Consider the following 17,422-nt stretch of genomic DNA (forward strand, 5'->3'; position numbering starts at 1 on the left):
AAATGCATAATCGATATAGGGTATATTTTTTGGTGTGGTTTTGGGTTTGATTTGGTTTGGTTTATTCTTTAAATTGTATCGGAACCGGTTAATAACAGTTTAAGCAGTATAGTTTGGTTTGATTGGGTTTAATAAATCAAATCACTATTACGTTGTTGCTCTAGCTTAAGTAGAAAATCATAATTTAGAGTTTCGTCTTTCATTTCGCGTCGTCAAGTCAAAAAAAACCCGGTGCCGAGGGTGGGTAACTTTGTCTGCCTAAGTTTCTTTAGAAGAATGCTAAATGAAAAAACTGCTGAGAAATTTTTATGCAAGGAGATTGGTAATATTCATATTGTGCACTATTTTTATATGGTTTCTGGTGGCTCAACCCAAATCACACTATTTATAAGTCCTTTCTCTATATACATGTATGGCAAGTTGGACTTATTAATAAATCTGTATATGGGGTGTCCAAGATGCATGATATGATACTTCTCTAATTTTCTTTATATTCCTGATTCATTGTTTAGAGAGCTTCAAAGGAAAGGATTTTTATTTTTTGAAAAAAATTGAAAATTAATTATGGGCAGAGACGAATCTATTAAGGGACCATGGTGATTTAGGAACCACCCGAAAGCTCGAAGAAGTGGCTATGAGGACCTCCAAGAACCACCAATGTGCTGATTGCAGTGCACCTTCTACAAAACAGAAGGAGAAGGACGATGACTTTTTTTTTTTAAATAACTTGGCCAAAACAACGTTGTTTTGAGCATTTAGTAGCAGCACCATTTTTAATTCAAAAGTTTAAAGCATTTGAAGAAATAAAAGCCAAATGACTTTTGAGTAAAGGTGGACAACATTGCACCAATACCAACCCAATCCCAATTCCCACGTGATAGAGTATTTTGTAGCAACACCATTTCCATTTTTGATTCAAAATTCAAAGCATTTAGGAAAGAAAAATGTTAAAAGCATTTTAAAAACAAATGTTAAAAGTACCACATAAACATACAACAGTAAAAAATAATAGCAAACTCTTCTAACTAAACCTTTAGTTTCTTACGTGGCATTATGCCAAGTGAAGGCAAAACCTTTTGCTATCAAATTTGACAGCATGTGTCAATTTATTTAATGAATTTTTAATGGATATGAGGCAATATATAATTTTTGAATAAAGACAGCATGTATTTCATTAAAGCCATGAAAAGGCTAGACAGTACAAGAGTAAGAAGCATTATCTCTCAATTTTAACCCAATTGGAGCAATATGGTCTTTCAACTAAAAATTCATAATCATTGGTCTCTTAACTCATTAAAACGTGCAGCTATTGTCATTTTCATCAATTCCGTAGTAATTCCATCAAAATAAGTCATGTTGGAATGATCATCGTTACAATTGGGTTAAAGTCGAGGGATCATTGCTCTAAGTGGGTTAAAATTGAGAGACAATTTCTCCAATTGTGTTAAAGTTGAAGGACCATTTTTCCAATTGGGTTAAAGTTAGGGGATCATTCCTAGAATTTTTCTCATTTGATTTTCCATATTTGCTTCTTGATTCAGCCTCACATACGTGGCACTTGACTTATTTTGACGGAAATTCTAACAGAGTTGACAAAAGAACAATAACAAATTAACAAATATAGATCTGTAGGACTTAATTTCTAGCATAAAAAATATTAGATTTCCAAAATTAAAAGGATAGGGACCAAATTGAAAAATAGGTTCCAATTAGAGGACCAAAAATGTGATTTGACCTTGAGATCAAGGGCATGCCGTTCCCATATTATATTTGAAATGGATTTGGATGAAAAATCATTTTTGTTGTGGAAAAAAAAAATCAATTAATCAAATTGCCTCTTATATTTAAATATTTTGTGAAATCAAGTTTAACCTCACCTGGAAGGACTTGTCATTTTCTTTTAATATTTCTATGGGATTTTTATTTGTTATTTTTTTGGGAATTGTTATTGGCATTCAAAAAATCTCATTCTACACTTCAAACTTTCTATATTTAGAAAGAAAAATACACTTATGAGGAGTGTAGAATGAGATTTTTGGAGTGCCAATAACACTTTCCATTTTTTTATGGCATCAATTTGTTTTATTATATAAAAAAAGAGAACAATACCCTAAAAAATATTTAAAACTCAAGATTCTCTGGATGCCAAAGGCATGAGGCAGCATGTTTTAAAGCCATTGGAGACAGGTGTTTTAGTCCCTTTCATAGCAGGTTAAAAGCTCTAATAAGCAAAAGTGCTTTCTAGAAAAGCAATTTTCAACTGGCCGCATGAATGGCCTGTTAGGGGGACTAGGGAAGTGCTTATGTAGAAAGAACTACTATGATCATATGCATTTTCCCTTCCTACAAAAGCGCTTTTCTGAAATCTGTTTTATTAGAAGCACATCGAATCAGTAATGTAAGGTGTAAACTGCAAATGAATCTGTAACGATGGCAAAAGCAAGATACAATAGAACAACTTGTATATTTTATTATATTGAAGCAAATTGCAAATCCATTAGCAGGTTCCTGACCTACGACAATTCGAAGAGCAATACAGCTTGCAGTAAAAAACAATCAACATATAAATCGAATATGTGACTCAGCACACAAGTAATTGAGCTTATCATTGTATAAAGCAATGTAAAAAACATCGATCTATACAGGAACCATTATTTAGATAGCTAGGAATTTATACTAACTGTTGTTGCAACTATATATACACACACACACTACTGGTGATCTGCAGCAGAAACGTTGACCTCGTCCAATAACATATATGGAGTAGAGGTACCATTTCTATCGCAGATCACCGGTAGTACACACATATATATGTATATATTATCGAAGTAGAGGTCAACGTTATCTACTGAGGATCACCGGTGGCCAGTAGGTTTTCCATATCCCGGTTGTTATAGTACAGGTAGCTTCTTTTTCCAGAGGATGTAGTTGTACCCAGCGCAGTAAAACCGACATAGTTCTTGTCTGATTTTGCCAAGCATATTTTTGCTATATAGTCAAAGAGTTTGTTTTTCTTAACAAAGGGTTGAGCTGCATAGTCCGCAACTGGCATCCACTGAAAAAAAAATTCCCAGAATAACACATTAGAATAGTTTTGAATCATGTTAATGATACCTTGTAACACTTGGAAGACATGGTCACATCCTCTACCACCAAATAGTTTAAACAAGATTAACGATTATACTCTATGGGGGATTTTTTTTGTGTCCCGGGAAATTACCTGGGCTGCCTCAATCTCCAAGTTCTGCTCTTGGATGTCAAAGGATTTTGGGGTCAACATGCAAACAATGAACAAATCTGACTTTCGAAAGAATGACTTGTGGCTTTGCCTGTAGAGAGATGGAGAGAATATGAAGAGGGGCTTCTGTAGAATTATATACAACACTTATTCAATCCGAAGGCAAGTTTCTTACCTAAAAGCTAAAACCTCCACAAACTCCGTATCAATTCCTGTCTCTTCTTTAACCTCTCTAACAGCAGCTTCGCAGATATCCTCACCCTGTCGATGGATAAAATTTAATCCATGATGATAACGTATTTGAAAATTATTATGATTTTGCTATAGTTGTGCTGGTGTTTTTACTCACTTCATTGACAACCCCAGTTGGCATCTTCCACACATCTGTATTGCTGAATCTGCCACTTAACTCCTGAACCACAAGCACCTACCCGAGCGAACAATTTTAGTAGGCAAAGCAAACATAATGTCGTAGGAACAGACATCAACATAAGAAACTTAGAGAACTACTTAAAATGATGTCAAAGTGAACTACAAATGCTTTATCAGAAACAGGACAGCCTATCCTATTTTCTGATTTAGAACTGTTAAACTGTCTATGCAAATACGAACGCAATATGCATCTAGCATGTATATTAAAAGAAATTTTCCTTATAAGTTTTCGATTACTATGAATATCATTACTCTATCTCTTTGGTTATCTAATCTAAAAGCTAATAACCACCACAGAAAAGTACATAAAAGGACCAATTCATGGCTTGAAAATCTCTTTTAAATAGCAGGTTTCAGAGCAAACAATGTTAGAAACTTTTCACTATTTTCTCGTTAAACAGAAGCACGAAAGCAAAATGTTAAAAATTTGAACTTTCATTTTTACGTGTCATAGATGTTCAGAACAAAAGGAAGACTAGATTCATGTGCAGAAGGTATACCTCCCTCTTACTGTTCATGACAAAAGCGCCAATGCCCACTCGGTGCGAAGCATTTGCAGGGAGAGTATCATCAGTTTCGGAAATCCAACGTACAAGCATTAAGTAATCTGATTCAGCATGGTGGTACCTAAAGCCTTCCTGCACAAGTAACAAAAGAAGCCCGAGTGTTGTCGGACATCAGAGAACAAAACAGCTATACTTAATTATGCAGCCAGCCCGAGTGTTGGTGCCGGATTGTGCGATTATACTAATACCTTTTGTCAAGAACATTGAAAAGAGAAAAGGATGGTTGATAAAAACAATAAGACTACCAGACAAGTTCCATTCCTAACAGCTCCAAATAATTATCAAGAATATCTTTGAGGTAATTCAGAAGAGTTGGGCCAGTAGAATCTCTTGTACCTTAACTGCGGCATCAACAAGGTTTGACCGTTCGATAGGCAATTTGATCCAAACGCCCTTCTTCCCCTACAAAACACAAGTAAACAACCTTCACATCGTCAGCATCAAGGGAAACACAAGACATTTAACGAGATCGAAGAAGGGCAGGGCCTTATTTCTGTTTTCATAAAAGTATAAATTTATAAAATTTAGTTAATAACAAAGAAATTTAACTAAAACTGGTGTTTTTGTTGTTTGAAATTAATGAGGCGGTTTGCTTATTTAATTTCCAATTTTTACAAATTTCTTTTGATAAGAGTATAAATTTATAAAATTTGGCTAAATGATTAAGAAGTTTAATTAGAAGCAATGTTTTTTGTTGTTTAAAATTAACGAAATGTCTTGAGTTCAAAATGCTATGTACATGTTTATTCTTTTCAATTTTCACAGGTTTCTATTTGGTTGTTAATTTCTTTTTAAATACTAGCTAGTAGCTATGTGGGTTGCGGTTTTTAAACATTAATTCCAATTTAACTCCAACCTTTAACAAAGGGTAATGTGTAAACCAAATTTGCAAATCATATGATATGTTATCAAAAGGTTTAAAAGTTCAGATAGAAGAAGAACAAAACTCATCATCTATCTACTTGCAAACCCCGAGTTTTTTTGGTTTCCTTCTGTCGATACAAAGTAAATTAGTTTTTCCATGTTTCTAAATTAGTTTGAATTTGGATTATTTTTCTAAGTATAATTTTATCGAAGTCTTTTGTGTAAAAACAATTATTTTTTTTTTTTTAAATAAAGTTAGGCCACATTTTTTTGTGGCATGAAAAATCTTTGCACCGGTCCTGAAGAAAAGAAAAGCAACGAATACAAACCTTTTGCCTCCATTGCGATATGGAAGCTTGGAGCAAAGAGGCGAAAACCGCAGAATCAATAGGTTCGGTCACGTCCACAACAACTCCTCCATATAAATCCTCAACTGCAGCGAGCAACTCAACTTGTTCGACTTCATTTTCAGGCACGGCTTGTTGTGCAACGGAGGGTGAATTCGTTGAAACCGACATGGCTTGAATCAAGTGTGGAACTTATCTTTTGAATCTGAAGAAATAAGCGAAAGTCACACATCAACATTTATTTCGACCAACCACTACAATAAAAAAAATAAAAATAAAAAAACAAAAAACAAACTCATGCGTTTCAAATGACGAATAAGTAGTGCCTCCAATATTTGAAATTTCCATGTGCCTACGTTAACATCAATTTTTTAATTATTATTAGGATTTTATCTCAAATAGTTTTAAAATTGAGAATCGATCATTGTAATATGAAAATGGATATCGCAAATTAATACATTTCTTCCGTAACAATTCTTTAAAACTTTTAATGAAAGTACCACATTGAATTGTGACACTCATTTTCAGGGCTTCATGAATCGATTTTTAATTTTATGGACTATCTTGATGAAGTGGGTCAATTTCATAGATCTTTTGGGATAAAACCCTTACTATTATTAAGGAGGGGAAATATCCGAAACTATTACAGTAACGGTAGGAGCAGTTTCAAACTGAGATGTACGAGTAGAATTTCAATACCCCATCTACTAAAATATTAGACCATGCAATACGTTTACATAATTTAATATTGCTCGAATAAAATAACTGAAAATTTGATATTACAAACTATATTTTCCTCTACTAAAACCCATCTCCTTTTGTTTTCTTGAATAAAGCCCATTGACTAACCTTCAATCAAACAAATTCTTTAATTAAGTTTGACTTTTCAAATTGTGTATTTTTTGAATGCCTAAACTACCCCTATTAATACTTGGATGGGGTTTTTGGATCAGTTACTTGTTATATCCATTTAATTAATTTTATATATTTTACAAAATAATTCATGCCATTCATTGTATATTCAATGTATTAACTTTCAAATTGTTATAACGTGCTAATTGAAAAATAATAATACTAATTTCATAATTTGGAATAGGTAAATTAATTTCAATGTAGGCAAATTAGTATAATATTAATAAGTAGGTAAATTAGTATAATATTAATAAGTAGGTAAATTAATTTAAATGTAGGTAAATTAGTATAATATTTTATAAGTAGGTAAATTAATTTAAATGTTGGTAAATTAGTATAATATTTATATGTAGGTAATTACATGATTCAAAATGCAGGTTTATTAGTATAATATTTTATAAGTAGGTAAATTAATTTGTATGTAAGTAATTACATAATTCAAACAATATTATTTTTTCCGTACAAGATTGTCTTTCTCTTTTAAATTTGGTAAATTAATTTATATATGTTGCTAATATTTATGATACAAGAAAGGTAAAATATCCATATGGATTTAATTGCTCATCATAATTAGGATGAGTAATAACATTTATTGACCAAATTAGGATTCTATGGCATAAGTTGTAATTGTATTGTAATAGTTGGTCATATATTTGTCTACATGGTAGGCTATTTGAAATTTGGGTTTTATTTGAATGTTTAAATTTAGATGGGTTTTTATTTGGAAAATAGGAGTTTCAAGGGTCTATATCTAAAGAACCCATAAAATAATGTAAAGATAAACCTGAAGCCCACCTTTGCGAAAGCCAGGCAAGGATGGTGAGGAAGGTGAAAGAGTTCCAAAGCAAGGCCTCTTTGTTAAATAATGATGATGGGCGACAACAGAAGACGCAGAAGAACCTTTGTCTGCAGAAGAAAGATATGGCAAAATCTTGGTGGTGGCTCTCAACATCTGCATCAATATATATACACGCACCCACGCACGCGTACTTAAGAATCAAAACGCGTGTCAGTTGGAGAAAGTTGATTCGTCTGTTCTGACGGTGAGAACAGATTTTATGCTTTTTCTGCGAAGAAGAAATGATAAATTTTCTCGGTTCCTTCTGGTGCTGCCTCTGCTGGGTTTTTGCGTCTTTGAACGCGTAGCCTATTGCAGTTTTGGCACGGTATTTGGTCAACGTTGCCAATTTCGAAGAGAGTAATATAATAATGGTTGGTCAGATTAGTAACACATGAAAAAGAGGCTGCATCTGCTCATTGTTTCTTCAAACTTGCGTGAATACGTGGTAAAAATACAATTGGCGTGAAACGGTTGGCATTCAAAATAAAAATCTTTATTAATTAGTATAAAATAAAACGATATTCTACATTAAAGGTATCGTCAATTTGTATTTCAGATCATTGTAATGAATTTTTTTATGTGACTTATTTCAAAAAAATTTAATGTATTTTACAATCTTATATGGATTTTGATTGATTTATGTGAATTTCTATTAGACCATCTTCAAATCTTAGAGTAAAACCTAAAATTTTTTAACCTATAAACAGTTTTTCTGCTTCAATTATTCTGGCTTAAATTTGTTAGCCCTTATTAAAGAATAAATTTACGCTAATATTTTTGATTAATTTTTAAAAAAAAAAATTATGTACACTATCCTAATATAATTTTATGAACATTTTAACCTAAAAATATTTAGATTTCGATAAATATTATAAAAAAAATCACTAAATTTTGGTGAATTTTGAGTTAAATAAATTATTTTCGCTGTTATATTTAAATTTGGGCTGTTAGATCTTTTTTATGCTGTTGGATTTGATCATATTAAATATCAGCCGTTGGATTCAATGAAATTATATATATATATATAAAACAAACAAAACAAATATAAATTTGGACGGTTGGTCCATTTGAATTGTGGCCGTTGTATCAGAAAAAGAGTCATATGGCTCATTGTTACGGCCGACAAGAGGGGGACACACCGACGTGAGTGACTGAGTGGGGTCTGGCTGGTGTTGGGCTGCCGCGTTTGGCGCCTCTGAGAGTGATTTTTGAGTGTTTGATCAAGTTCATATGTAGGCTCTACCACTAATTTTGGGCTAAATTTTTGGGGGGAATGTGAGTTTTGTTTAAGTTTTAACACTTAACCCAATTTAGAAAAAGGGTTGGAGAATTTTTTTTTGTTTTTTTTTGGGGGTGGGGGGGGGGGGGGGGCCGCAAAGGAATAGAAGGGGAAATTTAAGACCTACTCCAAAGGTTGGAGTTGGTCTTATAGATTTGTATGGATATATTTCATGAATTTCTTAGAAATTAATTATTAGTTGACTCCTATAATATAAAATGAAGAAATGAGGATAAACGTTTTTATATATTGATATACAAATATAAACCAATCAGATAGGCGTCTCCCCTTGTCGTTTGAATTGTGATTTAACTAACCAAAACAAAGCTCATAGACTCAGTAACAATTCGGTTGCAAGAGTTACCTTATATCATTCTAAGCATCTCAACAAAAGTAAGACAGATGGTTTCAACGATATATCTTAAAGATAATATAAGTATATATTTGTATCCTTTTATAGTAACTACTATTCGATTTAAAAGACGTTCAATAGGTTGTTGACTTGTAATTATAAACTCTAGTTGCATAAATAATAGTAAAAAAAAGCTCAATTGCTCCAGCCGACCATTTACAATAAGCCCTAGCCTAATTCTTCTTTCCCATTATTCTTACCAGCTAAAAACACATACCACAATTAACCAATTATCAATTTTAAACAGCTAAAAACACAGCAGTTTGTATTCATGAAAACATGCTAATCATATAAGCAAATTCATAAAATACCCAAATACTAATCAAGCCATGAATTTTTTTTAACGGTCATACTAAGGAGACTAAATTTATAGATGAAATTTAGGAAATTAAATGACATGAAAGTTGACGCTTAATTTATTACTTAAGTGTTAATAAATGTGTTCATTCTTACTAGTGACTCATCATTTAGTTTACAAATTTTGTTTAACCTAACACCATAATTAATCTATATACACATACATACCAAATTAAACCATGCTCTACATATGATATATCTATATACGCACACCACAATTAAACCATGCTCTGTAAATGGTTAATCTATATACAAATACTAATTCAACCATGAATTTGTTATATCAAAACCATGATCTAATTTGGTAGCCAAATAAAGCAGAAACTCAGTAGCACCGCTCAAGGTCTATGAGTTATTTCAGGCAAACCAATTCAACCATGACCTTTATTATATCTTGAACTTTCTTGGCAAAACCCCAATATCCCATACTCCAATCCCTCCTATCCCCTCCATTTTCCAACAATTTCCTACATTTTCTAGGCAACCAAACGGAGTTAACACCCAGCTAAACAAAAAAAAAACGACAACAAAGGTAGAGAAGTAATATACATAGCAGAATTAGGGTTGTGGGGGTTGAATTTGTGGTAGGTTTTTGGATTGGGTGGATATTTGAGAAATAAAGGAGCTTTGTATGTTGTCGTCTTCATGTTTTGAGAGATGGTTCTTCTTCCTCACCAGAGAAAGTGTTTTGGTCTTGAAATGAAATCCTAGGGTGGAGGTTGGATTGTTTAGGTGCTTGGTATTTATACCATCCACTCTCAAATCCATCAAAATTCCTCACTTATTAAAATCCTAATCGACTACTTCCGAATTTTGCTATATTTTTTAAAATCCTTTTAAATCCTAATTTGATTATACTATAATTTCAAATTCTTTTAAAATTTTAATACATTCAGATTTTAAAGTATTTTAAAATCCTATCAAATTATAATTTGACTACACCCTCATAATATACATTAAGAAGATGACAGATTTTTAAATTCAGAATGCAGTAGATTAAATAAAATGACCTTACTTACTAAGATAATCCACTATTTATGTTTGTGCCTAAAAATTGCCAAAATTTCATTTGCTTGGGTCTATCGCCAAAATTATGGCACTTTGGGAGATTTTTGTGCAATTAAGCTAAAGTTGAACCAAAATATTTTGGAAGGGCTCCAAGTTGACGCGTTGGGCTTCAAAGGAATGGACTGAGCAGTGATAAAAAAGCAAGTGCCTACTTTTATATCATTTCGGAGGATCTGGTGGGGTGCAGTCTGCATCAGGTGTCTTTACAGGTATTCCTCCATTTTAATACAAGTTCTCTTTTTAAATTGTTATTGTCATTTCAACACTAAGCACTTAAACACTTTATCTTTCCCTTTCCAATTTATATATTCTGATTGAACTCTCTATATAAGTAAAGTCGTTATCATATAAGGCAACGAAAGAATCCAAATTGAGTCACCTTTACTTAGTAATTTCTTACACGACCAATTAACACGACATATAAATGCGGAGAAAAATTTCGTACAACGCGGATCATGAAATGCATTTCGCACGCAACATTGAGATCGGATGATCTCATGTAACCGTCCCAAACAACAGCAACAAAAGCAAAAGATAGAAACTAATGCAAAAAGAGGGGGAGGGAGGTCAACACGCACAACCAATCCCCCTCCCGAATCATTGGCATATAAAAAAAGATAAAATGAATCTAGCCAAAAATAGACTCTTGCAGAAAAGAATCAAAATAATATGATGTGCTCCTTCTTGTCTATAGATCCTTGAGAATCTTTTGAAGAGTCTCGATCTCGGCCATGTCGATACTACGAATAGCCTCTCCCTTCAGTTCCAGCTCGAGCTCCTCCCTCTTATCCTCAAAAAAGGACTGGATTGCATCCGTGGGCCTGATGCCGATGCAATGGGGGTTCCGGGAGAGCTCATATTCCATAATACGCGCACATTCGTGCTTGAGTTCCCGGATAAAAATATCCCGGGATTCCGCTTCGAGCAAGCAATTATATTCCGGCTGAATTGAAGCTTGGTCCAAAGTTTCTTTTACCAACCCCTACTGCTACCCCCCCCCCCCCCCGGCGGATTTACCATGGTTTCCCCTGTTGTTTCGGATTCGCTAAATGGTTCCAATAGAACCCACACGTCAAACGAATCCTCCGTAAAAGAGGAGGGGGTTGATGGTCCAGATGGTCCGGAATCGGTAATGATTCCATTCCCAAGAATTAAGAGAGACTCGATGGAAAGAGATAAACAAGTTCCTATATACAATCTTAAAATATATAAATAGCTCAAAATTAAAAATAAGATGCATAAGCAAGGACGGGAAGCTACTCGCCCTCGGTCAGTAGAACCCTAGTGAGGGAAGAGCATCCGCTTCTCTTACTATATTAGTATTAGTAGGGCACACTACTCTAGGAACAATAGCCAGCCAACTAGTCTCTTACACTTCATTTTGTTGGATACCAGGGAAGTACTTACAGCTAGGCCTTCTTGCACTTCAAACCTTTTTTTCTTTTCTAGTGTACCTATGCATGTGAGTCCACACAAAGGTGATACACGACCGAGGGAAGCACTAATCGCGCAGGCAAATGGCTGCCGGATTTCATCCCGCAACTAGAAGAAGATCGCTTTGGGGGTTATTGTGGCGTGGCCCCCACCCAATAGGTCGAAAAACGTTGCAGTCACTTGCCCTTCTCGTTCTCATAAAAAAAAAAAGACTACCGGGTTAACACGATAACTAATCGGATCATTATCAGGTCACACGATAATAACCCCTTAATAACGGGTCCTTAACAGGTTTACACGTGAGTGATATGCGGGTAACCTGTTTCGACACGATAAGAAAAAAGTTATTTTGATGATTTTAATTTTTTAAACTACTAAAAATACTTACTATAAAATACAATAGATATAATGAATATGTTTATATTGTTTATTAATTATTATTCTATATAAATTTTAAATTTTTATTTTTATTTATTTATTTGTTTTTATAGTATATTATAGGCAAGATTGAGATTAAAAATCATAAAACACATTAAAAATAAAAATATCAGGTAATTTAAAAATACCAAACACATTAAAAAAATTATAATAATTAATTTACATGTGTGAAAAATATGAAAAAAAAAAATGCAAACGCTCGCGGTCGCATCCTCTACGCTTTGAAAATGGGTATATGATCGTTTGAATTTTTAAAACCGTACAAACTCTCATGAATAGTATTTTTAAAGGAGTTCAAAATAAACAAAATTCATAATCACTAATGCATAAGTATGAAATATGTGAAAGCATAATAAACGTTCATAATTGCATCCTCAATGCTTTACATGGTCGTTTAGATTTTTAAAACCCTCCAAATCTCATAAACAGTGTTTTTTATTTGAGTGAAAAATTAATAAAAATTATTGTAGAAGTGTGAAAAATGTAATTACTCGTAATGAAAAGTTTTACAACTTTCACGAAGGGGTCAACTTCAAAATTTAGTATGTAATACTAATTTAGTATTATGTTTTACATTTTTTTGGGTCAAATTATGTTTTTCATTTTCATTTTTATTGATTTAAAATATATTTTTCTTAACGGGTAACGGGTCGAGTCATATTATCTGATGATATTAACGGGTTGATTTCGAATCAGGTCATATTTCCCGTTTACTTTAACGGGTATTACACAACATGACATGTTAAGCTATCAAGTGTGACACAAACACGAGAAACACAACATGAATGTCAGTTCAAGTTTCAATCAATGGCACAATCTTTTAATTATAAGTTAAATAGTGCAATCTCTATCACTTAAATACTGTCTACTAACGGTAATTAGTAGTGGCACACTCTCAATCTTCAATTTCACGTTCAAGTAAATCCTGGCCTACTCCCAAGGCTCTTGACAAATTTAGGGAGTGAAAAACTTGCAAACCAGTCATTCTTCTAAAAGCTGGTTAAAAGTTGGTTAAAACTTCAAAGAATCTCAATCTCTTCTTATATGAATTCAGTTTATGATAACCTACTTAAGACGTAAAGTATGACACATTACTTTTTATTTTTAAAAGGATCACCTGATGTTAAAGTTAAGTCTACCTTTTTAGGTACCAAAAAGATTTACACAAACATTTTAATTTTTTCCATGCATCGTCGTATAAGTCGCTACCGTCATGAATCGAATCCAGAACAAAGTGAGTTTTTATTGCGTTTTCTTACTCATTCCACATGATAGTGTCATATTTGCCTCATCGAGATTATCTGATAATTTGGTGCTGAAATTGTAAATTCATTGCATCTTGCAACAAGGAAACATGAGAACATGCAAATGGTATGAGTGATAAAATACTCATCGAAATCTCAAACCCAATTTTTGTGTCATGGTTTAAACGTGTTTTGACAAGTTGCATGCACGGTCAGAGGATGGCAAAGGGTAACGACACACGAAAAAAAAAAAACATAATCGATTCAGTATATACTTTTTGGTGTAGTTTTGGTTTGGTTTATTCATAAAAGGGTTTTTATCGTAAATAGTCATTGAAATTGACTTTCATTATCAAGATGATTTCTGAAATTGAAAATCAATTGATGTAGTTTCTGAAAATTGGTGTCAATCAATGTAGTTCCTAGAAATAGGTGTCGCAGATCAATGTGGTTCTTCTGTCACAATTCTGTTAAAAATTACGTTAAGTGCTAATATGGCACATCAATAGGTCTCATAAGTCATTTTTCTCGCAAATAGTCCTTGAAATTAACTTGCGACATCAAAATGATCTCTGAAATTGACATGCAATATCAAAATGGTCCCTGAAATTGAAAAGCGATTAAGGTAGTCTTGCTAGTAAGTGTTCCAAATCAATGTAGTCATTTGCACAATTATGTCAAAAATTCTATTATGTACTAATGTGGCACATAAATGGATCATAAAGTCTAATTAAATTAAAAAAATTACAAATAGGTTTAATAATTTAATAGTTGATAAAAAGTTGTGAACTCAAAAATCTAGTCATGCAATCATCTCTAATCCCAGTCCACATTCATCTACTTATTCACTATTTATTCTCTAAAAAAATCTCAGTACACCCATCTTTACACACTTCGACACCCTTCAGTGAATTAAACCTGGATTGAGATCACCTTTGGTGATGGCTTGGCTGATTCGCAACAACTTCTGAGACGTCATCATTAACATTTAGGCAATCAACATCCTCATAACCTTAATCTTAGAGAGTTTGTTCAATGCTTCCCTGGTGGTATGGTGACTCAAAGAACGGCGAGGTCTACCTTGAGATAATGAGGTTATAACTGAGGTGCATCCATTATTGGTTGAAAACTATTTCCAAACCCCCTCTTAGGCATTGGTTAAGCTTTGTGCATTTGAGAATTCATGGAAGAGATTTCTCTTCGGAGTAAGTTCTATTATAAAAATAAAAAATAAAAAATAAATATTGTGCAAAAACATATTTAGACAACTTTTTAAATTAATTATTAAACCCACATCAGCATATAGCAATTTTTTTTACAGAATTGTGACGTAGTGATCATATTGATTTGCGACACCTATTTTTAAGGACTACATTCATCAATTTTCAATTCTAGAGACCATCTTGATAATGTGGATCAATTTTCAAAGACCATCTTGAAGGTGTGGGTCAATTTTAAGGACCATCTTGATGGTGTGAGTCAATTTCAAGGAACATTTGTGATAAAAACTTATAAATCTTGTGGAGCCTATTTATGTGTCATATCAACACTTAACGAAATTTTTAACATAATTGTGACTAAATAACGATATTGATTTGCGACATCTATTTTCAGATATTACATTGATTGATTTTTAATTTTCAAGGACCATCTTGATGATGAAAGTAAATTTCAGATACTATTTGTGATAAAAATAGTATGGAAACCAATTAATAACGGTTTAAGCAGTATAGTTTGGTTCGATTGGGTTTAATAGTAGAGAAATCAAATCACTATTAGATTGTTGCTCTAGCTAAAGTAGAAAGTCATAATTTAGAGTTTCGTTTTTCATTCCGCGTCAAAGTCAAAGAAACCCGGTGCCGGGATGGGTAGCTTTGTCTGCCTAAGTTTTTTGAGAAGAAATGCTAAAAAAAGAAAAACCCAGCACCTGCTGAGAAATTTTTATGTAAGGAGATTGGGAATTTTATGTAAGAATATTCTAAGTTTCTTGGTAATTTTTAAATAACTTCACCAAAATTACCAAGACCATAAGAAGAAAAAAAAAAAAAAAAAAAAAAACAAGATTAACAAGCACAGCCACGTGATAAACCCTTCGGATCCACCACAGCACCATTTTCAATTCAAAAGTTCAAAGCATTCAACAAAACCAAAAACATAAAAGCCAAGTGACTTTTGAGTACAGTTAACATTGCACCAATTCCAACCCGATCTCATTTCCCACGTGAAAGAGCATTTAGCACCAGCACCATTTTTAATTCAAATTTAAAGCATTTAAAAAGGAGAAATGTTGCCACTTAATATTCGTCCTCACTTATAAGTGAAAGGTTATAAATCATTAAAGACGAATTTGAATTATATTATTATTAGTTCATTATGAGGTTAAACCCACCTCATTTATTCTTAGTGTAGATAATATCGTTTATTCAAGGAAAGAAAAATGTTAAGGAGACTGTCTCAAAGTGGACTCTTTATGGACTCTCTGCCACCTTACAGTTTAATATTACTTTTCGTGTCAACATTATAAATCATTATGCAAAAAATATAAGGTGGCATAGAATTCACAGAGAGTTTTATTTTTGAGAGTCTCCTTAGCATTTCTCTTTTAATCCACTCTGCAACAAAATGAAGGATCAATAGTCAAATAATAGCTTAGTTGTTTACATTGAGAAATATGTTTTTTCTTGTATTGTATTTATAATGAAACTATCCTAACACGTTTTCAGAGTATGAATACTTTTCGTGGACAAATTTAATCTTTGTAACTTGTAATGTTTTTTTTTTTTTTTTTTTTGGAAAACTTGTAATGTTGTTTTCACAAAGATTATGAATAAAAAGTTGTAGTTTGTAGTTTATTTTTTCAATGTCATTTTGGTCTTTTTCTTTTTCTTGAGCTTTAAAATTGGGACCATTTGATATTAAAATCCTGAAGTCGCCACTTGTTGTGGGGTCATACCACATCGGATTTCAATGATCCGAACCATCTATTTTTCAAGTTACACCTTATAGATCATCCTTGCAAAATAATAGCCAAATTCAAAATATTTGAGGCATCTAATTGAGTTCAAAGAAATTGACGAACATTATGTTCTAAGAAACATTAAATTTCATCATGACAATTAAATAGGAAAATTCTCGGATTGAATTGAATTTTTGTAAGGATGATCAATGAGTCAAGACTTACAAAATAGAAAATTCGAATCGTTAAAGTTTGGTGTGGAGTGTGTCCCACAACTAATATATATATATATATATATATATATATATAAAATGAAGATCGTTGTTTATATGTTAATTGTCTCTAAACAAAACAAAATTATGTAACCAAAAGGAAATAAAAACAAATTTGGCTCAAATCAAACAAAACTCGAGACTGGAAGTTGTGGCAAGTTAGGTGGGTAATTAGGTTAAGAAATAATATATAGCAGTGATGATTGGTCTAAAAACAAAATCACAGCTCACAATTCACAAATGAAAGAGTCCAAAACCAGCAAATGGGGGGTTGTCAGTCTATCCCCACTACCCAGCACCCCAATTTTTCAAAGTCGTGTTCCGTTTGGATCTCCACAACTTCAAAACAAACATCTCAGTGTTCCAATTTCTTTCCTTATTGTGAAATGATTTGTAGCTAAAGTCGTTAAAAGCATTTGTTAATTATAGCATTCAAGATTATGTGATCGAAATGCTTCATTGAACTCAAAACCTTATTGACAAAATGAAAACTAAACGTCACGATCATTAACAACCTATCCCCTTATTCAAAATTAATTGTATTTATTCAAGGCTATAACCATGTAATTTGTACAAGAAATAATGTTGTGCGTTTTGTTACTTAGAAAGAATGCAGTGATTAGCATATATTTCGCGAAGCTAAATTTTTTTTCATAAAACATTGCCAGGTTTTGCTCAATTTTTTTTTTCGACAATTAGGTGAAATAACCATATTTTGACAATTTGTTACAAAAATAATCAATGCTTATTATGTCGCTATTA

At 32.7% G+C, this 17,422-nt stretch overlaps 1 protein-coding gene across 1 annotated transcript; it reads right to left on the reverse strand.

The window, feature by feature from the left end:
- Positions 1-2,445: 2,445 nt before the first annotated feature.
- On the reverse strand, positions 2,446-7,834 carry LOC103942477 (nudix hydrolase 2). The gene is given in 9 exon segments (XM_009352662.3): positions 2,446-3,055; positions 3,221-3,329; positions 3,414-3,499; positions 3,588-3,665; positions 4,171-4,308; positions 4,573-4,638; positions 5,430-5,638; positions 5,641-5,652; positions 7,155-7,834. Coding segments are annotated over 9 exon segments (1,071 nt in total). The 5' UTR covers positions 7,318-7,834; the 3' UTR covers positions 2,446-2,845.
- Positions 7,835-17,422: the final 9,588 nt, after the last annotated feature.

Source organism: the organism of the source record quoted next, unplaced genomic scaffold, assembly GCF_019419815.1.
Source record: "Pyrus x bretschneideri cultivar Hongxiangsu unplaced genomic scaffold, Pyrus_bretschneideri_v1 Contig12, whole genome shotgun sequence".
Taxonomy (NCBI): Eukaryota; Viridiplantae; Streptophyta; class Magnoliopsida; order Rosales; family Rosaceae; genus Pyrus; species Pyrus x bretschneideri.